The 23,604-nt window shown below is 42.0% G+C and overlaps 1 protein-coding gene across 4 annotated transcripts in view; it reads left to right on the top strand.

Annotated features, from left to right (window-relative positions):
• The window catches only part of LOC122556529 (growth hormone receptor-like), a 209,908-nt gene that overhangs the window by 156,571 nt on the left and 29,733 nt on the right, over positions 1-23,604 (top strand). For all 4 annotated transcript variants that reach the window (XM_043703291.1, XM_043703317.1, XM_043703300.1 and 1 more), the window contains 5 exons: positions 1,214-1,376; positions 2,024-2,153; positions 9,981-10,150; positions 20,974-21,152; positions 22,013-22,166. In XM_043703291.1, the coding sequence (XP_043559226.1) occupies positions 1,214-1,376; positions 2,024-2,153; positions 9,981-10,150; positions 20,974-21,152; positions 22,013-22,166 (796 nt within the window). The remainder of the gene's footprint in view (positions 1-1,213; positions 1,377-2,023; positions 2,154-9,980; positions 10,151-20,973; positions 21,153-22,012; positions 22,167-23,604) is intronic.

Raw genomic sequence — 23,604 nt, 5'->3', positions numbered from 1 at the left:
GTGGTGAATTCTCCGTTTGGTGTTCTCTGTACCATCACGTCTAGGAATGGGAGTTTGCTATCCTTTTCTTCTTCTCTCGTGAATCGGATTCCTGTGAGTGTGGCGTTGGTGATCCGGTGTGTTTTTTCTATTTCTGTGTTTTTAATGATTACAAAGGTGTCATCTACATATCTGACCCAGAGTTTGGGTTGAATTTGTGGTAGGACTGTTTGTTCTAACCTTTGCATAACTGCCTCTGCTATGAGTCCCGCGATTGGTGATCCCATGGGTGTTCCGTTGATTTGTTCGTATATTTGGTTGTTGAATGTGAAGTGTGTTGTGAGGCACAATTCCAGTAGTTTAAGTATGCCGTCTTTGTTGATAGGTTCAGCGTCCTGGTTTCTTCTTTGTCTATGTGTATATTTCTGATGATATCCAATAATTCCTGTGTTGATTGTATAGAGTGTTTGGATCCGCTGACCAGGTGTTTCAGTTTCTGTTGTAGTTCTTTGGCCAGTTTGTATGATGGTGTCCCTGGCAGTGATACTATGGGTCTGAATGGGATGTCTGGTTTGTGTACTTTAGGTAATCCTTTAGGTACTTTTGGGTCAGATATGTCGATGACACGTTTGTAATCATTAAAAACACGGAAATAGAAAAAACACACCGGATCATCAACGCCACACTCACAGGAATCCGATTCACGAGAGAAGAAGAAAAGGATAACCTATACAAGGTATTCGCAGGAGGCTCCCAAGCACTGATGATGTCGCCTAGCCAGGGGACGAAACGTTTACAACAAAAACTTCCAGCTCGGCGAACAGAACCACAACAATTATATTGGTTCTCATTTTAAAGAAAAGCAAGTGTAACACTTGAAGTCAAACAACTGATTGGTTAGAATACCAATTTCACTTTAAATTTCACTCCTCAGTAGGGAGGTCAGATGTGATTTCAAGGCTTTCAGCTTTTATTTATGTCCCCCCAGAAGATTAAATAAGTGGAGAGGGAGGCTGACCATTTGAGCATTCCGTGAGCATTCCGTGACCATAACTGGACCTATATCTATGGTATTGGTATTTATTATGGAACATTTAGACACCTGTTTGTTTTTTGTTCACTAAAATGGAATGCATGTTGATAAGAGTTAGTGTTAGATAACATGTTTTCTAAGTCTTGTTTCCTGCAACCAAGTTAACGCTGTGTCCTTTGCTGAATTGCCTTGTCTTCACAGATTGAAACCTTGCCACACCAGCATCCACCTCAGCCACTCTACAACTTTGCAACAGGGAAAGAGTATGTGGTCCGAATCCGAAGCACATATCCCAACATTGGCAATTTCAGCGAATTTAGCAACATTTTAAAAGTGTTCCTTCCAGTGTCACAATCAGTAGAAGGTGAGTTGAGTTTCAAAAACAAACCACGTTGATTAAACCATGAATAAGAAAGACAATCTTGAAATTTCTATTCTAAATGGTATTTTGTATTCTCCAAAATCTATTTGCACGGTGCACTCTTCCTCCAGAGAGCAGGTCAACCTCTCTCCTCCTCAGTTTCCTGGTCTGTAAGACATTTTCAAAAGATGGAGGAAACATCAACTGAGCAAGGCAAGCCTTCTCCCCATTCCCCTGCTGCATGCCAATTTGAGGAATGTGTCTTTAGGATGGGATACTCGAGCACAGTTGGCATGTGTGAAACCGTGCCCTAATGCTTTTCAGCAGTGGGTCAGGCACTGGGAGAAAACAGGGTTTACCTCTGATAGGGATGAAATTAAAACTGATGGTATATCAATCTAGAATTGACTCATTAATGATGTTCATCAGAAAACAGCTGATGTAATGACAGAATCTTGCTTTATAGGGTGAATGGAGGACAGGGCTTCAGGATTGAATCCACTATTTGTATGTTCAGTTATTCTTTACATACAAACAGATGTGTGCTATTATATGTCTGAGGAATCAGGTCAATTGCATTGCCAGTGCATGGTTACAGTACTTTCTGTTGTATTACACTATTGCTAGTGTGTCTCTCTTCTCTATTCCAGTCCCTTTGGAAAGGCCAAGGATAACAGAATGTCGCTCACCAGAACAGGAGACCTTCACGTGCAGGTGGAGTGTTGGAAACTATCAGAATCTGACAGAGCGAAGGCGACTGAGATTCTTTTATACAAAGGGGTGAGTTTTTTGTGCTTCTGATTTTTACAGCCCTGGTAATTTTTGATGTTCAGGAGAATTAGATTAGATTATTTACATTTAGATTAGATTACTTTACTTACAGTGTGGAAACAGGCCCTCCAGCCCAACAAGTTCACACCGACCCGCCGAAGCGCAACCCACCCATACCCCTACAACTAACACTATGGGCAATTTAGCATGGCCAATTCACCTGACCTGCACATCTTTGGACTGTGGGAGGAAACCGGAGCACCCAGAGGAAACCCACGCAGACACGGGGAGAACATGCAAACTCCACACCTGAGGTGGGAATCGAACCCAGGTCTCTGGCGCTATGAGGCAGCAGTGCTAACCACTGTGCCACTGTGTCACCCACAATTAGCTGATTTGTGCATGAGAGAAACATGAAGTTCTGCATTTATTTTGTTCGAAAATTAAAAAATTTAAGGTGCAATAGAAGACTGTTCAGCTCATTGTATTTCTACTAACAGTAAAAGTGCTATTCAAATTCATTAACTTTCCAGTACCTGTTCTGTGGCCCTGGAGGTTAAAGCATCTCAAGTGCACATCCAAATACATTTTAACATTATGAAGGTTTCTGTCTCAATCACCCTTTCAGGAAATAAATACCAGATCCCCACCATTTTCTGGGTGAAAATACTAAATTTCAATCCATTCTTCAATTATTTAGATCATTGGCCCTTGGTTATTGACTTCTCTACTAATGGAAATAGGCCAGTCATCATTTTATACACCTCAAACAAATCACCCCTTAGCTTCCTCTGTTTGAAGGAGAACAACCTCAGCCTCTCCAATCTTTCCTCATCGCTGATATGTCCAGTCTTGGCCACATCATTATAAATCTGCTTTTACCCTCTCGTGTGTGATTACATCCTTCCTGCAACAGTGATCAGAACTATATGCATTATTCTGTCAGTTTTCTGTCAAAGAGTGTGGTGCTGGAAAAGCACAGCCAGTCAGGCAGCATCAGAGGAGCAGGAGAGTCGACATTTTGAGCATAAACTCTTTATCAGGAATGTGGGGTGGGGCTCCCAAGGGGGCTGGGAGATAAATGGCAGGGGAGTGAAGCTGGGGGGAAGGTAGCTAGGAATGCTATAGGTGGATGAAGATGGGGGGTGATGGTGATAGGTTGGATTGGAGGGTGAGTGGATAGTTAGAAGATGGTCAGGTAGGACAATTCAAGAGGGTGGTGCCGAGGTGGGGATAAGGTTTGGGGGGGGGAGGTTAGGATGAGGAAACTGGTGAAATCAACATTGATTCTGTGTGACTGGAGGGTCCCAAGGTGGAAGGTGAGGTGTTCTTTCTCCAGTCTGTCTATTTTCTACCATTTATCATGCATTTCCTTGTCTTACTTCCCCCAGCTTCTGGTGGAGGTGGCAATACAATAATAATGTCACCAAACTAGCGATCCAGAACCTCAGGCTAATGTTCTGAGGACATGGGTTTAAATCCCACAATGGCAGATGGTGATATTTTAATTCAATAAAAATCTGGAGGGAATTCAGTAAAAAGCTGGAAAGGAAAAGCTAGTCTACTGTTGATTGTCGTAAAAACCCTGTGTCTGCCAATATCCTTGAAGCAGGGAAGGAAATCTGCCATCTTTACTTGGTCTGTTCAATGTGTGACTCCAAACCCACAGAAATGTGGTTGACTCTTAGCCACTTTCTGGGCAATTAGGGATGAACAATAAATGCTGGTCTAGCCTGTGCGACCACAATTAACAAATTTATTAAAACAAAAACTTTTCCAGTTTTTAAATGAACTTGCTATTTGTCTGCCTGCCTGATCATTCTGATGATTTCTCTTCTTGCAATCACATGGTCAATTTTCATATCATCTGCAAGCATTTTTAAACAGTAATACATATTGAGAAATAATTGCTTACCACCTTGAAAAACAGGGAGCCCGTTACACAGCATTGCAGAGCCCCATTGAATACTTTTCCGTAACAAAGCCATGATGTGTAGGTGTCAGTGTTGGACTAGAATGCACAAAGTCCCACAGGTTCATTTGAAATCTCAAGCTTTCGGGGTGCTGCTCCTTCGTCAGGTAAAATAAACCTGTTGGACAATAACCTGGTGTTGTGTGATTTCCGACCCAGTCAAAAAAACACGTGTCAGTGTCTTTGCTTTTTGCATCTGAAGTAATTCATAATTCAATTTAGCACTTGTTTTTTTTTGATCAGTTTGCCAAATAATCAAAAACCTTGATAAAATCCAAGTCCATTAAAAAATCTGCACCTTATATACTGATCCTCATTGTTAACATCTCAAACTCTTAATTGCCTCCTAGCCTTTAGTTTACAATTTGCTCAATTACTTCAGCAGCCATTCTTCCGTCTTTGAAATGTCACTGGTAAGACCAGAATTTCAATAGCTTGCTTGGCCAATTCAGAGGGCAAGGTCACCCACGTTGCTGTAGGTCTGGAGTCACATGGAGGCCAGATCAGGTAAGGTTGGCAGATTTCCCTTACTAAAAGACTTAAATAAACCAAATTTTTATTACAACGTTGTCGTTGGCTTAATGGTCACCATCACTGAGATGATCTTTCAATTCCAAAGTTAAGAATTTAATTTGAATTCTATCAGTTGATTTCAATTCATATTTCAAAATATTGGTCTGGGTCTTTTGAGGAAATGTTGAATAGGTTGAGCCATGGTTGTTTAAAAGAATGAGAACTAGTCTTATTGGAAAAAAATAGGGTTCTGAAGTGGTTTGATAGGTTAGACACTGAGAAGATGTTTTTCTGGGGGTGAATCCAGAGGCCGTAAGTTAAAAATAATGGGGGAGGGGGTCCCATTTTAGATGGATATGAAGAGGAAATTTCTTTATTCAGTGGGGCATTAATCTTTGGAATTCACCAAACTAAACATGAGCAGTGCAGACTGCGTCATTGAGTATAGCTGACACTGAGTTGAACAGGGTTTTGACTACGGAGAGAATTAAGGGTTACAAGCTGTGGTGGGGAGGGCTAAATGCTGTATTGAGTAGGGGAGGCAGGGAAGAGGAGTTGTTGATCATGCCAGTGATATCCATGAAAGAATACCAAAAGATTTCACTGGATAACATGTGACTGCGTACCCACAGCAATGGATTGGAGTCTTAACTGCCCTCCTAAACTGGCTGAGCAAACCACTCAGTTCCAGGGTAATTAGGGATGGGCAACAAATGCTGGCCTTGCCAGTGATACCCTAATAACCAGCAAGAATATATGATACCAGGTTACAGTCTAACAGGTTTATTTGAAATCACAAGCTTTCGGAGTGCTGCTCCTTCATCAGGTGACAAAGGAGCAGCCTCTGAATGCTCGTGATTTCAAATAAACCTGTTGAACTATAACCTGGCATCATGTGACTTCCGACTTTGTCCACCGAGTCCAACACCTCCACATCAAGAATAAAGCCCTTTATTTGAGTTTGTCTCACCAGGTGATCTGCACTGCAATTCACTGCTGCCTTTCTGTTTCATAAAATTAAATCTTTAGCTTTGAGAATGATCAATGGACCATCGTTCTCCATGTCCATCAGATTACTACTTGTACTATTCTATCTTTACAGTCAGAATAAGCAACAAAATTGTACAAATATACAATGTTGCACTGAATGGCACACCGTTTAGATCAATATTTTCCAACTAATAAGGGATGATCTAATTATTCCCACAGGTTATCAATGAGAGAGGGTACAATTAAAGGATGAAGAATGATTTAAGTTAACATATCCTTTCTAATCTGTACCTAACGTCTTTTTCACATAGGATACTAATACATCTCTGAATCAGCAGTTTGGAATTACATGTTGATATGAGTAGATAGGATAATTACCATATTTATAAAGGCCATAAGGCTTTGGGGAGATGATGGCTTAGCAGTATTATCACTAGGCTATTAATCTACAGACCCAGACCCAGGTAATGGCCTGGAGACCCAGGTTCAAATTCTGCCATGGCAGATAGTAGAATTTGAATGCAATAAAAAAATCTAGTTTTAGGATTCTGTTGAGGAGTGTGAAACGGTTACTGATTGTCAGGAAAAGTCTATCTGGTTCATTAATGTTCTTCAGGGAGAGAAATCTGAATATCCTTACCTGGTCTGGCCTACATGTGTATCCAGACCCACAGCAATATGGTTGACTGTTAACTACCCTCTGTACGACAAGGGAAAGGCATGCCTGGTCAGTGATGTCCAGCAAAGTTGCCAACTGCAGCATTGGAGAGAAGCTGTCTTCTGTCAAGTTAAAATTTATTGTTAATTACAAAAAAATCTCTGACTGTCTTTTAAATTCAACATTGTTTACAGTGGCAGTTTTTGATGGGGACAGTGTAAAAGAGCTTTACGCTGTATCTAACCTCATGCTGTACCTATCCTGGAAGTATTTGATGGGGACAGTGTGTAGGGTGCTTTATTTTCAGTTTAAAAGAGTAGAAGGAAGTTTAATCTGTCCCGAATCAAAGTTCTACCTGGGAACATAGGAACATGAGCTGGCTATTTGGACCTTTGAGTCTACTCATGTAGACTGCTCTGTTTACTCTTGTTGTAGTCTCAACACCACTTTGCTGTCTGCAGCCCACTTAACCCTCGAGTCCCTGACTCTCAAAGATCTGCCTAACTCAGCCTGGGATAAATATTTAATTACCCAGACTGCACTACCTTCTGAGGAAAAGAATTTCACCCTCTTGCAAGGCTCTGAGAAAAAAAACCCCACATCATCTCTATCTTAAAAGAGAGGCCTATCATTTATACACAATATCTCCTAGTTTTAGCCTCCTCCACAAGAGGAAACATCAGGCATCCACCGTAAGCAGTCCTTGCAGGATCCTTTGTGTTTCAAGATCATCTCAACATTCTTTTAAACTCCAATGGGTAAAGATTCAATCTGTTCAACCTTTCCTGATAAGACAAACCTTTTCATCTATGGAACCAGTAGAGTGAACCTACTCTGAGCTGCTTCTAAATCATCCTTTTTCAAATAAGGAGACCAAATGGGCGGCACGGTGGCTCAGTGGTTAGCACTGGTGCCTCACAGCACCAGGGTGCTAGGTTCGATTCCAGCCTCGGGCGATTGTCTGTGTGGTGTCTGCACATTCTCCCCATGTCTGCGTGGATTTCCTCCCACAGTCCAAAGATGTGCAGGTTAGGTGAATTGGCCATGCTAAATTACCCATAGTGCTAGGTGCACTAGACAGAGGGAAATGGGTCTGGGTGGGTTACTCTTCGGAGGGTCAGTGTGGACTGGTTGGGCCGAAGGGCCTGTTTCTGCACTGTAGGTAATCTAATCTAAAACTGTACAGGTGTGGTCTCACTAAGGCTCAGTGCAGTGACAGTAAAACAATTCTAATTTTATATTCAATTACCCTTGCAATAAAGGCTGACATTCAAATTGCTTCCTAATTACTTGCTGTAGTTACTGGCTAACCTTATGCGATTCATGTACCAGGACACTCAGATCCCTCTGTACTGCTAAATACTGCAATCTCTCTCCATTTAAATAACATACCGCTTTTCTATTCTTCTTGCCAAAATGGAGACAATCGTATTTATTCATGTCATTTATTCCTTATTTGCAATGTGCCATTTTTTCTCACTCACTTACCCTCTCATGCACCCCTTTGCATCCACTCTACTTTCTCTTGACAATTTACTTTTACATATTTTTATGACTTTGATAAATACAGCCACCATACCATTCAGTCTCCTCATCCAAAACATTCATAAAGACTGTAAGTAGACGAGGCGGAGCCATGATCCTTATGTCATTCTATCAGTTACAGCATGACAACCCAAAAGGACATTTTATTTATATACTCTGTTTCACATTAGTAATCAAATCCTTTTAGCTATGGTACCATTTGGCCCAGTGACACTAAAGGGAAGGTGATATCTTTTGAAGTCAGAATACTGAGTGGCTTGGATGGCAACTTGCAGGTGGTGGTGTTCCCCTATGTCTGCTGCTATGGATGTTCTAGGTGGTAGAGTTCATTATTTTGCAATGTACTGTTCAAGGAGCCTCAAGTTATTACAATGCATCTTGTAGATTGTACAAACTATTGCCACTGAGCATCACTGGTAAACTGAATGTTTGCGCATGTGTTTTTTTTCTTTGGTGGTGTCAAGTTGCTTGAATATTGTTGCAGCTGCACCCATCCAAGCAAATGTGGAGTATTCCATGACACTCCTGACTTGTGCCTTGAAGATGGTGGATAGGATCTGGGGAGTCAGAAAGTCAATTCCTTACTGCAGGATTCTCAGCCTTCAATCTACCCTTTTATCCAAAGTATTTATATGGCTGTTCCAGTACATTTTCTGGACAGTGATGATCCCCATGATTGTGGTGGAGAATTCAGTGAAGGTGAGTTTGTTTAAGGTCAAAGAGCAACAGATTCTCTCCAATAAGAAACAATCACTACCTGATATTTGAGTGGTGCAAATGTGACTTGCACTTATCAGCCAAAGCTCAGATATTGCCCAATTCTTGCTGCATTTGAACATGGACTGCTTCAGTTTCTGAGAAGTACTGAATGGTGCTGAACTTTATGTAATCATCGCCAAACATCCCCACTTCAGACCTGGTAATGATTGAAACTTACAAAAAACTAGTGGCCTGGATAAAGTGGATGTGGAGAAGACGTTTCCACTAATAGGAGAGACTAGCACCTGAGGGCACAGCCTCAGAGTGAAGGCGTAACCACTTGGAACTGAGATGTAAAGGAATTTCTTCAGCCTGAGGGTAGATAATTTGTGGAATTCATTGCTGTGGAGGGCTCTGGAGACCAAGTCATTTAGTGTATTTATGACAGAAATACATAGGTTCTTGATTGGTAACAGGATTAAGGGTTACGGGGAGAAGGCAGGAGAATGGGGTTGAGAAACATATCAGCCATAATTAAATGTCAGAATAGAGTTAATGGGCTGAATGGTCTAATTCTGCTCTTATATCTTATCGTCTATCTGTTGTAAAATTGGAGAAGTACCTTTCCATTAATACCGCTGGGCTCTGCAGTCACCTACTTAATGACAACAGCTGCATTTAGTCACCATTTCAGAACAGCACTCTGACTTTAATTTTTTTAAAAAAAGATTCATCACAGAAGTTACCCGATGGGCCAAATGGCCTAATTCTGTTTCTATGTCTTATGCATTATAAGCAGTCACTCTCACCTCACCTCTGGAATTCAGCTCTCTTGTCATGTTTGAAACAAGCTTGGAATGAGGTCAGGAGTTGAATGGTCCTAACGGAACCAAAACTGGGAGTCACTGAGTAGGTCATTGCTGAGCAGGTGCTGCTTGATAGTTGACGACATCTTCCATCATTTTAGTGATGATTGAGAGTGGACTGATGGGGCAGAAGTTGGCCAGGTTGGATCTGTCCTGTTTTTTGTGTATCTGGGCAATTTTCCACATTATTGGGTAGATGCCAGTGTTAACTCTACTGGAACAGTTGGCTAAAGTATAAATCCAAAATATTGTTTCAAAATGAGAAAATCCTGATACTCAATGAATCTGAGCAAGAGTCACAATAAACGTAGTGGGAAGAGGGGTATGAGATCTTGGATGAATGTTAAGACTGACATGTGGAAGTAGTTTACAGTTGATTGCCTTTTATGCAGATATCTGAGAATTGGTATCTGCAGATTGCTTTGCTGAAATTTATGTTCGGTGCATTAATAGTTCGTTATGTGTTAAGGTACTGATTTAATCTTGTGTGTCTTATGAGAATATACAGTCAATGATCAATCCATGCTAAGTTGTGTAATGTTTTAGAATGATTCATATTTACATAAGACACTAACAGATTAATGTTCCTTCAGGAATAATGCTGACTGGAAAGAATGTCCCAAATACATGCACAATGGAAGCATCTGCTACTTCAACCAAACCTACACCTCAATCTGGATTTCGTATTGTGTACAGCTCAAATCAGAGATTCAGGATCAGAACATCACTTTCGATAAACGCTGCTTCTCCATTGATAACATTGGTAAAATAAACTTCCTACTTGTTCTTTGAGAAAGCATTGAGAGAATGGTTTAGGATGGTGGCAGAATGGTAATATCACTGGACTAGTAATCTAGAAACTCAGGCTGATGGTCTAGGATGTGGGATCACATGCCATTATGGCAGCTGGTGCAATTTTAAATTCAATGCATAAATCTGGAACATAACATTAGGTGACCGTGAAACTATCATTGAGTGCTGTCAAAAAGGACCTGACTAATGTCCTTTAGTGAGAAGGAAATCTGCTGTCCTTATGTTGTCTGACTCCAGCCCTACAGCAATGTGGTTAACTCTTCACTTCCCCTTGAAATGGCCAAGCAGGTTACTCATTCCAAGGGCAACTAGGAAGACTAACAAAATTCTGGCAAGTGCCAATATCCCATTAAAGAACAAGAAAATAATAAAATCATTACAACAGCAGAATCTGGAGATGGAACACAAACATGCTCAGAAATGGGAGAAATCTCTTTGTCAGACATCCACCTTATTTACAGAAACAGGGAGCTGATTAGTTAGTGGTATAAATTATTCTTCCCATTTAAAATTTTGTTTCCTTGCATCTATCTTGCAAGTTCAAGAGAAAAGCTTCACGAGCATGTCTCTCTTCAGCAAAACTTAAGTTTTACAAGTCACTGTATCTGAAATATAATGTATAATTTTTAGTCAAGAGGACTTGTACCTTTCATTACATTGAACAATTTGAATTGAATAAGCTCATTATGGTCAAGGGACTGGGATTGTAAACTCAGTGTCTAATTTGAACAATGTTTTGTGTTCATCCAAGACCGATCCATTTGTCAGTTTTAAGGGACCTAGCAGAGTAACAACATTCTCAGTGTCAGCTCCAAATGTCATTTTGAGGTGAGGAAGACATGAATGAGGGTTACAGCAGCAACTGAACTGAGATAGGGTGAAGTCAGGTGATGTTACAGAGGCGTAGACAGCCTTTGAGCTGGCTCAAATGTATGGTCAGCAGCTCATCTCAGTTGAATGCTGTGAACAACTTGGTATCATCTCAGACTTACCAGGATGAGGGGCAAAGTCAGTAGATGGGTAATAGATTTTGGAGCATGGATCAGACTTCCCATGTTTAGTTGGAGGGAATTTCTGCTCATCTAGCACTGAAGACCATCAAAAATAGGAATAGTGGTAGGCCATTCAGCCCCTTGAGTTTGCTTTGCCATTCAGTAGGATTATGGCTGATCCAACATTTCTCATGCCCTTTGGCCATATAACAAGTGTCACCAAAAAACACTGAACACTGAATGTTTTGCTTTCCAATGATGTCACTGAGGTGCAGTGACGCAAAGAGAAATAGGAAGGGACAAGGATAGATCCGAGTGAATGGCATGCGAGCTGGAAGAGAAACCATTGTAGGTGATTGTCCGGCTACAGTGAGACAGCAAGGATGTACTCTGTTGAGTACTCATTCCTGAAGAAAGGCTCATGCCCAAAACGTCGATTCTCCTGCTCCTTGGATGTTGCCTGACCTGCTGCGCTTTTCCAGCAACACATTTTCAGTGCTGTACTCTGTTGAGAGCAGTTTCACCTGCCTGGACATGACAGGAGAGAACACAGAGGTGGAGGTGGTCGTCACTGTGTCAAATGGGAGACAATGGGCCCAATGGTAGTATTGCTGGTCTGTTAATCCAGAGACCGAGGCAATGTTCTGGAGGCCTGAGTTCAAATCCCACCATGGCAGGTGATGGTATTTGAATTCAAATCTGGAATTAAGAGTTTTATGATGAACATGAATCCATTGTCAATTGTCAAGAAAAACATATTCTGGTTCACTAATGTCCATTAGGGAAGGAATCCTTACCTGGACTGAACTATACATGACTGCAGACCCACAGCATTGTCGTTGACTATTAACATCCCTCTGGGCAATTGGGTATGGACAATACATGGGCGATGCCATCATTCCCGTGAATGAATTTTAAAAACGCTGCAGACTGGTCAAAAGGACCAGAGAAGAAATTTTACTGCAGTTACAGGATGTGAATTGTGACGTTAAAACCCGTTTCAGTCCCAAGATAGGAAGAGAAACCTGATAGGAGGGATTCAAACTTGGACTTTCAGAAAAGGGGGACACAGATTTTGAAGGTAACAACATATTGATGGGGTTCAGAAAGGAAAGGGAGGTTGGAGATGGGGGCAGTAGTTTGCAAAGAATGTGGAGTCATGCGGTAGTTTTAGTCAGTGGATTGGGTGATAATGGCTGATTTAAAAGGAGACAGGGATAATGCCTGAAAGGAGAGTTTCATTTATTGTCTAACATGCAGACCAGGAGAGGGCATTGGATGATCAGCGGTTTAGTGGGAATAGTGTTTTTTGGGGAATAAAAAACAAATACTGACCTTGTCAGTCACACCCTCATCTCATGAAGGAATAAAGAAAATAAAGGTGGGTTTCATGGAGACATTGAGCTGTGAAAGGATATGAAGGGAGTTCAGTGTGAAAATAGTAAAACATACAAATTCAGGATCAGGGCAGAATGGAGCTTCAGAGGAAGCTTGGCCTAATGGCTTAATGCAAGGGAGGGAATAACAAGATAACCTAAGAGTGAGAGGAGATTATTCAACCTGTCAAGTCTGCTGTGCCATAATCATAGTTGATCTTGACCCTGAGCCCTGCCCTTCTGCCCCTTCCCCATATCCTCTGAAAAGATATGAAGCAGTTGGGCAGATCTTTCAGCTTTCTCCAGAAACTCATCACATGGAGGTCTGAGTGGAGATGGTGGGTTTAAGAAGACAACATGTAGTAGACTCAGAAGCAAAGGGTCAGCTGTACTTCTGGAAGTTTTAGCAGGAGAAAGCAGGACCCCATAGCACTTCAAGTTGTATAGACAGATGTGGAAGTGAGTCCACTAATCTTGTCATCCATTTCAACTCAACATCCGCTGGACTGAAGGGAAGAGAAAAGATGTTCCCAGGGCAATGGCCAGTCTGAAACAGAGCTATGGGTTACCTACGGACTAGAATATCAAGCTGGAGGTGTGGATACGTTTGAGCAAATCAGTAGCTGCAGAAACGTTCTGCTGACTGTCCAATCCTGTTAATGCTTTTCAAGTGTTCTGTTATCACATCTTTTATTGAGGTGGATGAGTGAGACATTCTCATGACTGATTTAAGCCAACAGTCTAATTCTCTGCTTTTTCCTCTCCATCCTTGTTTTTAAATGGTGGGATTACATTTCCCACCCTCCAATCTGTGAGAACTGCTCCTGAGTACATAGTGTTTTGGAACTGTAAAATAATGGAAGGTGTAATCCTTACCAAGCTTAATTGAAAATACAAAACATGAATTAACATCTGGACTGTAACTCTTGGTCATGAATGTTGCTGATGGTTGCCTGAATCTCTAGGACACTACACCCTGGATATTATTTGTTAAAAAAAGGGCAACACTCCAGTGCACCACCTCATCCACACCCCAAGCTCACCCCCATATTACGGAGAGTGGGTAGGTGCTAAAATAGTTAGCTTTCCCAACATGTGTAAATAAAGGATTAAGGATCAATTGAGCTAAGTCAGTCATAGAGATGTACAGCACGGAAACAGACCCTTCGGTCCAACTCGTCCATGCCGACTAGATAACCCAATCTAATCTAGTCCCGATGTAAGTTTGCTCGCTGAGCAGGAAGGTTCATTTTCAGAACCTTTTGTCACCATACTAGTTAACATCATCAGTGAGCCTCTGGTGAGGCACTGGTGGTATGGCCCACTTTTTATTTATGTGTCTAGGTTTCCTTGGGTTGGTGATGTCATTTCCTGTGGTGATGTCATTTCCTTTTCTTTTGTTGCAGGAGGTGGTATATGGCATCCAAGTCAATGTGTTTGTTGATAGAGTTCCGTTTGGAGTGCCATGTTTCCAGGAATTCTCACACATTTCTCTGTTTGGCTCGTCCTAGGATGGATGTGTTGTTCCAGTTGAAGTGGTGTCCTTCCTCATCTGAATGTAAAGATGCTAGTGAGAGTGATGAGTTGAAAGACCCTATACAGACAACAAGCAAAACTAATGTAACTTACAAAATACCTTGTAAGAACTGTAATAGACACTACATTGGACAAACAGGCAGAAAACCCGGCACCAGGAGAGATGAACATCAACTAGCCACAAAAAGAAATGACCCACTCTCCTAGTATATATACATACAGATGAGAAAGCACACCACTTCGACTGGGACAACACATCCATCCTAGGACAAGCCAAACAGAGAAATTTGTGAGAATTCCTGGAAACATGGCCCTCCAAAAGGAACTCTATCAACAAACACATTGACTTGGATGCCATTTACCACCTGAGGGAAAAAAAAAGGAAGTGACATCATCAACCCAAGGAAACATAAATGCACAAATAAAAAGCGGCTATACCCCCAGTGCTTCACTGGGGGCTCACTGATGATCTTACTGAATATAGTAACGAAACATTTGAAAACGAACCTTCCAGCTCAGTGAGTAAACTTATATCCAGAACCCCAAACTGAGCTACAAATCTTCTCAAAACTCACTATTCTAGTCCCATTTACGAGCACTTGGTCCATATCCCTGCAAACCCTTCCTATTCATATACACATCCAGCTACCTTTTAAATGTTGCAATGGTACCAGCCTCCACCACTTCCTCTGGCAGCTCATTCCACACATGCGCCACCCTTTGCATGAAAAAGTTGTCCCTTAGGTCCCTTTTATACCTTTCCCCTCTCCCCCTAAACCTATGCCCTTTAGTTCTGGACTCCTCCACCCTAGGGAAAAGATTTTGTCTATTTATCCTACCCATGCCACTCATGATTTTATAAACCTCGGTGTGGTCACCCCTCAGCCTCCGACGCTCCAGGGAAAACAGCCTCAGCCTATTCAGTCTCTCCCTGTAGCTCAAATCCTCCAACCCCAGCAACATTCTTGTAAATCTTTTCTGAATCCTTTCAAGTTTCACAACATCTTTCCGATAGGAAGGAGACCAAAACTGCATGCAATATTCCAAATGTGGCCTAACCAATGTCCTGTACAGCTGCAACATGACCTCCCAACTCCTGTATTCAATATTCTGACCAGTAAAAGAAAGCATACCAAAGCCACCTTCACTATCCTATCTACCTCTGACTTTCAAGGAGCTATGAACCTGCATTCCAAGGTCTCTTTGTTCAGCAACACTCCCTAGGACCTTACCATTAAGGGTATAAGTCCTGCTAAGATTTGCTTTCCCAAAATGCAGCACCTCACGTTTATTTAAGTTAAACTCCATCTGCCACTCCTCAGCCTATTGGCCCATCTGATCAAGATCCCGTTGTAATCTGAGGTAACCCTCTTCGCTGTCCACTGCACTTCCAATTTTGGTGTCATCTGCAAACTTACTAACTATATCTCCTATGTTCATATCCAAATGATTGATATAAATAATGAAAAGTAGTGGACCCAGCACCGATCCTTGTGGCATTCCACTGGTCACAGGCCTCCAGTCTGAAAAACAACCCTCCACCACCAATTACCGTCTTCTATCATCAAGCCAGTTCTGAATCCAACTGGCTGGTGCTCCCTGTATTCCATGAGATCTAATCTTGCTAACCAACCTCCCATGGGGAATCTTGTCGAACACCTTTCTGAAGTCCATATAGATCACGTCCACCACTTTGCCCTCATCAATCCTCTTTGTTACTTTATCAAAAATTTGGGAGATGATTTGTAGCTCGGGTGCTCGTTGTTGTGGTTCTGTTCACCAAGCTGGGCATTTGTGTTGCAGACGTTTCATCCCCTGTCTAGGTAACATCCTTAGTACTTGGGAGCCTCCTGTGAAGCGCTTCTGTGATGTTTCCTCCGGCATTTATAGTGGCCTGTCCCTGCTGCTTCCGGTTGTCAGTTTCAGCTGTCCGCTGCAGTGGCCGGTATATTGGGTCCAATAACAACCTTTTCAAAAACTCAATCAAGTTCATGAGACATGATTTCCCACACACAAAGCCATATTGACTATCCCTAATCAGCCCTTGCCTTTCCAAATACATGTAAATTGAGAAGTGGGAGCATAGTCAACACCTGTTTGGCCCTTTGGAAGCTTAATCAAAGATGCAGAGAAACAAAAAGTGTCTGATATGAGTTCAGCCAATTTCAATTAATGTAGTGTCTTTCTGAAATCCATCCAGTAAATTCACTAAGCATTTCAACTGTGAATCATAGAATCCCTACAATGTGGAAAGAGGCCCTTCAGCCCAACAAATCCACACCAACCCTCCAAAGAGTAACCCGTCCAGATCCATTTCCCTATCCTAGGTTTACCTGTGCATAATGCACCTAGCCTACGCATCCCTGAACAATTTAGCATGGCCAATTCACTTAAACTGCACATCTTTGGATTGAGGGAGGAAACCAAAGCACCCAGAGGAAACCCACGCAGACACAGGGAGAATGTGCAAAACTCCACACAGACGTTCACCCGAGGTTGGAATCGCAACCGAATCCCTGGTACTGTGAGGGACTCTCTGAGCCACCATGCCACCATGTGCTTGACTGGTTCCAGGCATTGTTGAGTGGTTTCCACTTTGCATCCACAAGAATTTACATTTGAATGATGCCTTTGGAGTGGCATTTTACATATTGGAACAATGATGAGCAACGGAGTTAAGAAGTCCCCAATTTTAATAAAACCAGGGCTGTCAATAAGAAACGTGCTACCACAGCAATATCTCTCAATTCACTTACAACTGCACTTAAATCATATCTCAATCAGCCTTTGAGCCTCTGTCCACCTATGCATTCCTGCAGCTACTGATTTACTTAACCAAACGCATTCATTCTCACCGTCTCAGCCTGGCTTATCCCCCTATATCTCAAGAACAACTAGGGACGGGCAATATGTGCTGGCCAGCCAGCGACACGAATATCCCACGAATGAATTTTTAAAAAACCCTTCTTCAACTCCAATGAATGCAGATGTGAAAGGATACCGTGAATAAATAGTTTAATGAATCCATAGTCAGCTCTTAAAGTACTGTATTGCTAAACCTATGCACTGTTCCAATCTGTTCCAAAATCCAAAGATAATCCATAATTTCTTTCTCTGCTGCAACTTTGTTCTTAAAGTCCTCAAGTGAAAATAAAGTCCTGCAGGTGCTCGAAATCTGAAATAAAGATAGAAAGTGCTGGAGAAACTCAGGTCTAACAGCATCTGTGGAGAGAGAAACAGAATTAAAATTTGAATCCAAAAACTCCTCAGAGTTAGGTAATGCCAGAACTGCTGAGTTTCTCCAGCATTTTCTCTTTTTATCTTAAAGCTTTCTCCCCATTTTATCCACCATCACCTCCAAGAAAAATTGTGAGAAACTCCTGGACTTCTTGGTCACTAAGATTGAGACCATTCATCAGTCACCCCTGCTGTTTTTCCACTGGCTCCCATTCCAAACCTCTCAGAGTTCCTGCCTGCACCAGCCATGAACTCAGAAAAACACTCAGAAATGACAAGAACATAATCATAGTACCAGCTGATAAAGGCAGAATTATGGACAAAACCAAATATATTCAGAAAGCAGAGAAACTACTTATAGATACTAACACCTACCTACAGAGGGAGTGTGACCCCACACCACTGCTAACCAATAGAATAAACACCACACTATGGAACCAACAAAAACGGCTGATAACCATGATTTGGAGATGCTGGTGTTGGACTGGGGTGTACAAAGTTAAAAATCACACAACACCAGGTTATCGTCCAACAGATTTAATTGGAAGCACTAGCTTTCAGAGCACTGCTCCTTCATCAGGTGGTTGTGGAGTATAAGATTGTAAGACAGAACTAATAGCAAAAGTTTACAGTGTGATGTATCTGTGCAGAAATGATCGAAGGTGGCGGTAATACAAAAGTTACATACTGCAGATGCTGAGAATCTGAAATTATAACAAAATACGCTGGAAAATGTTAGCAGGTCTGTGGAGGGAAACAGAGTTTAATATGTCAGGCCAATAAGCTTTCAAAAATAGTAAAGTGAAGAGACAGGTCAGGCTGGAACAGGACAAGGAGCAAGGAATACCTATTAGATTAAATTACATCTATTTCAATGCGAGAGGGCTGACAGGTAAGACCGATGAACTCAAGGCGTGTTTCGGTACATGGGACTGGGATATTATAGCCATTACAGAAACATGCCTAAGGGAGGGACAGGACTGACAGCTTAATGTACCAGGGTACAGATGTTTTAGGAGGACAGAGCTGGTGGAAAGAAGGGAGGGGGAGTTGCATTTTTGATTAAGACGAGTAGTACAGCAGTAATCAGAGATGACATAAATGAAGAATCATCCAGTGAGGCTTTGTGGGTGCAGCTAAGAAATAGGAAGGGGGTGGTGATGTTGTTGAGGTTGTACTTTAGGCCCCCAAATAGTCAACGGGAATAACAGGAACAAATATGCAAGGAGACTCGGCAGACTAGCAGGAGCAATAGGGTAGTCATAGTAGGGGATTTTAATTTTCTTCATCCCAGTCTATGTTAAGAGCTCAGATGGGGTGCAATTATTTAAATATGTTCAGGAATGTTTCCTCAAGCGGTATATAGAGAGTCCTACTCAGGAAGGGGCAAAAACTACCTACTCTTGGGCGACAGGACAGGTCATGGAGGTGAGAGTGGGGGAGCACTTTGGGATCAGAGACCATAACTCTATTAATTTTAAATTAGTTATGGAGAGGGAGGCCTTCAGTGAAATATTTCTCCTCTGTGTTTATCATGGAGAAAGACACGAAGACTTGGGATCTTGTGGAAGTTAGTGGTAATATCTTGGGGACAGTCCATAACACATTAGAGAAGGTGTTGGATCTATTGAAATGTATGAAGGTGGATAAATCTCTTGGTCCTAACCAAATACATCCAAGGACACTGCAAGAGGCTGAAGAAGAAATTATAGGGGTCCTAGATGATATTTTTGTACCATCGTTAGCCACAGGTAAGATCTTGGAAGACTGGAGGAGAGTGAACGTTGTGCCCTTATTCAAGAAGGGCTGCAAAGAAAAACCTGGGAATTAGAGACCAGTAAGCCTAACATCTGTGGTGGGTTAGTTCAGAAGATTCTGAGAGATAAGATATATATGCATTTGGAAAGACAGGGTTTGATTAGGAATAGTCAACATGGCTTTGTGGATGGGAGACCATGCCTCCCAAACCTTTAGAGTTCTTTGATGAAGTGACCCAGAAGGTTGATGAGGGCAGGGTAGTAGATGTAGTCTATATGGATTTTAGTAAGGCTTTGATAAGGTTCTACAAGGTAGGCTGCTCTGGAAGGTTAGATCACATGGAATCCTGGGGGAGGTAATTGCATATACAATTGGCTTGATGATAGGAAACAGAGAATAATAGTGGAAGGATGCTTGCCGGACTGGAGGCCTGTGACTCGTGGAGTGCCTCAAGGGTTGGTGCTGGGCCCATTGCAGTTTGTTATCTATATCAATGATTTGGATGAAAATGAACAAGGCATGGTTAGTAAGTTAACAGGTGACACGAAAATAGAAGGTATTGTGGACAGTGAGGAAGGTTATCAGAAATTGCAGCAGGACCTTGATCAGCTGAGGAAGTAAGCCGAGAAATGGCAAATGGAGTTTAATTTAAATAAGAGGGAGGTGTTGCACTTTGGAAAGTCAAATCAAGTTAGGAGTTTCGTGGTGAATGGTAGGACCTTAAGGAGTGTACTGGAACAGAGGGACCATGGAGTTCATGTGCACACTTCTCTGAAAGAGGATCACAGGTAGACAGGGAAGTGACGAAGGCACATTGACCTTCATCAGTCAAGGCGTTGAGAAGTTATGTTGCAGTTATACAGGACGTTGATGAGGCCGCACTTGAGGTATTGTGTTCAATTTCGGTCACCTTGCTATAGAAAGGATTTTATCAAACTTGCTATAGAAAGAGTACAGAAGAAATTTAAAATGATGTTGCCAGGACTCAAAGGTCTGAGTTTTTGGGAGGTTGTACAAGCTTTTTACAGCATAGGAGACTGAGGGGGGAGTCTTATAGCAGTGTATGAGATCATGACAGGCATGGATAGGATGAATGCACTCAGTCTTTTTCCCAGGGTTGGGGAATTGAGGACTAGAAGACAGAGGGACAGATTAGAGGGGAAAGAATAAAAGGGAACCTGAGGGGCAACTTTCTTTACACAGAGAATGGTATGCATATGGAATGAGCTGCCAGTGGATGTAGCTGAGACGGGTACATTAACAACATTTAAAAGGCCTTTGTACAAATACATGGATAAGAAAGGTTTAGAAGGATATGGGCCAACTGTAGGGAATTGGGGCTAGTGTGGATGGATATTTCGGTTGGCACGTACTAGCTTGGGCCAAAGGGCCTGTCTCCATACTGTAGGACTCTATGACTTCATCAGAAACGATCAGTACATTAGATTACATTACAATGTGGAAACAGGCCCTTCGGCCCAACAAGTCCACACCAACCCGCCGAAGCGCAACCCACCCATACCCCTACATTTACCCCTTACCTAACACTACGGGCAATTTAGCATGGCCAATTCACCTGACCTGCACATCTTTGGACTGTGGGAGGAAACCGGAGCACCCGGAGGAAACCCACGCAGACACGGGGAGAATGTGCAAACTCCACGCAATCAGTCGCCTGAGGCGGGAATTGAACCCAGGTCTCTGGCGCTGTGAGGCAGCAGTGCTAACAACTGTGTCACCGTGCTGCCCACAACAGGTTGAGAAAGTTGTCAAAAGGGCTTTGGAAAAACAGATATCAAGAAGAAATCAAGGAGGTTTTGGTGAGTTTCTCAAATCAGATTATTTGATTAATCTTTTCCCCCTCCTCTTGGCAGTGAAACCTGATCCTCCGATTGCACTGAACTGGACTCTGCTGAATATCAGTCAGTCAGGACTGCTCGCTGACATCCAGGTTTTGTGGGAAGCGCCACCTACTGCTGATATTAGGAATGGATGGATATCTCTCAAGTATGAGATACAATATAAAGCCAGCGAGAGTAACCATTGGGACTCGGTATGTTTAAATACCTTCAGTTATGATTTTTCTTTCAGCTTAACACAGAAAAATACCCCCCCCCCCCTCCCAATCCCCCCCTCCACCCAGTTCCCACCAAGCAACTCACCATCACTGGTGTGGGCTAAAATCCTGGAATTCCCTCTCTACTGGCATTGTGGGTCTACTTAAAGCACATGGACTGCAGTAGTTCAAGACAGCACATTCTCAAGCGCAACTAGGGACGGGCAATAAATTCCATTTCAGCCAATGATGCCAACATCCCATGGATGAATTTAAAGAATAAATAATTCTGTGTAAATGCTGAGTAAGATTAAGGTACAATAAGCTGAAACAAGCACAGACAATGCTGGAAAAGTCTGAGAACTGAAGAAGAGACATACCAATCTCGAAATATTACTTCTGTTTCCCTCTCCACACATGCTGCCAGACCTACTGAATTTCTCCACCATTCTGTGATTGCTTCAGATTTCCAGCATCCATAGTACTTTGCCAATAAAAACTGTGCTTCAAGTAGCATGAAGTATACCTTAGCTGAAAAATATGTTGCATTTTGGCTGTGCAGAGTACTGCTTGCCCAAACCAAAGTAAACCTCAGAGAGGTACAAATAGAGATATTTGAAATTGTCTCTGTTTGTTGATTAGAGACCAAGCTTCAGCATATCCGAATTGAGAGCTGTCCTTATTAAAGACTTCTTTGGGAATAGTCTCCTTCCAGAGTCAGAGGACCATGACTGTAATAAGCATTTCCTGACTATCAGAGCAGGCCCCCTTGCCATCTGCCCTGTAAGGTGCCTCTTGACCTTTATTATTCAATGGTTGATTGCTATTAACTGAGCTTGTTTCCTTTCATGTGACAGATTGAGGCCTTTTCAACCTCTCATCCAGTTTATGCACTCAGTACTGGCAAGGGTTATGAGATCAGACTCCGATGTAAACAGATTGCCAATGGAGATTTTAGTGAGTTCAGTGACTTGGTGTATGTCTTCATTCCTGCACCCCGATTGGCAGAAGGTGAGAGCAACAGTTGTTTATATTCTTTGACAGGCATGCTGAACAATTTATAATTAATATGTTTGTAAATTACTACTAAACCTGTAAACAAATTCTATCCTCCAAAGATTTTTTTGTGTGCAGTAGTGTCAAACTGTCAGATCATTGAAGCTGAGCTAAGCTAGGTAGTTTATTTCAAACAGAATGAAATATAAAAATAGGGAGGTTTCTTAAAACTATACAAGGTAATAGTTAGAATACCCTAACTGTTTTCGGAATCTTTTCTAAGAAATGATAAATAGTCTGTTCTGCTATAATGCATGTTACTTCAATGCGAATTCAAAAATTTAAATTGTTATTTGTAGAATGTGAACTTTCCTTACCTGTATTGACTATAACACGATGCTGATCCCTTTAGTTGAAATGGCATGGCTATTGCGTGATTTTCCTATAAAGCGAGATTGCAAGCGAACGGAATTATCGTGTTATTCAGAACCAACTGTACTGGCATTTGAGGCAGTCCAGGGATGAGCCACAAGATTGATTATGGGTATAAAGGGGCTTTCTTATGAAGAGAAATTAAGGAGGTTGCGCCTGTACTCATTGCAGTGAGGCGGAAAACTTTTTGAAACATACAAAATTCTTAGGAGATTTGACAGTGTAGGTGGAAAGTTAGTTTCTCCTTGTGAGAGAGTGTACGACCTGACAGCATCATGTCAGAATTAGGAGTCACACATTTAAGACAGAGATGAGGAATTTATTCTCACAGAAGGTAATGAATCTGTGGAATCACAGAAGATTGTAAAGGTTGGGCTGTTAAGTATAATCAAGGCTGAAATAGACAATCTTTTAACAGGAAATGATTCAACAGCTATGGGGAAAAGGCAGGAAAGTGAGGTTGACGATTGTCAGGTCAGCCATGATCCAATTGAGCGGTGCAGCAGACATGAGAGACTGAATGGCCCACTTCTGTTCCTGTGTCTTGTGTCCCCTCAAATCAGTCATTAGTCGGCAACAATTGTTTTACTTATTTATTTTACTTGATCAAAAGTTTTGGAGTTACAGTCATAGAAATGTACAGCATGGAAACAGACCCTTCGGTCCAACCCGTCCATACCAACCAGATATCCCAACCCAATCTAGACCCACCTGCCAGCACCCGGCCCATATCCCTCCAAACCCTTCCTATTCATATACCCATCCAAATACCTCTTAAATGTTGCAATTGAACCAGCCTCCACCACATCCTCTGGCAGCTCATTCCATACACGTACCACCCTCTGCGTGAAAAAGTTGCCCCTTAGGTCTCTTTTATATCATTCCCCTCTCACCCTAAACCTATGCCCCTCTAGTTCTGGACTCCCCAACCCCAGGGAAAAGACTTTGTCTATTTATCCTATCCATGCCCCTCATAATTTTGTAAACCTCTATAAGGTCACCCCTCAGACTCCGATGCTCC

This window comes from Chiloscyllium plagiosum, chromosome 2, assembly GCF_004010195.1.
Source record: "Chiloscyllium plagiosum isolate BGI_BamShark_2017 chromosome 2, ASM401019v2, whole genome shotgun sequence".
Taxonomy (NCBI): domain Eukaryota; kingdom Metazoa; phylum Chordata; class Chondrichthyes; order Orectolobiformes; family Hemiscylliidae; genus Chiloscyllium; species Chiloscyllium plagiosum.
This window is presented reverse-complemented; position numbering and strand designations above follow the sequence as displayed.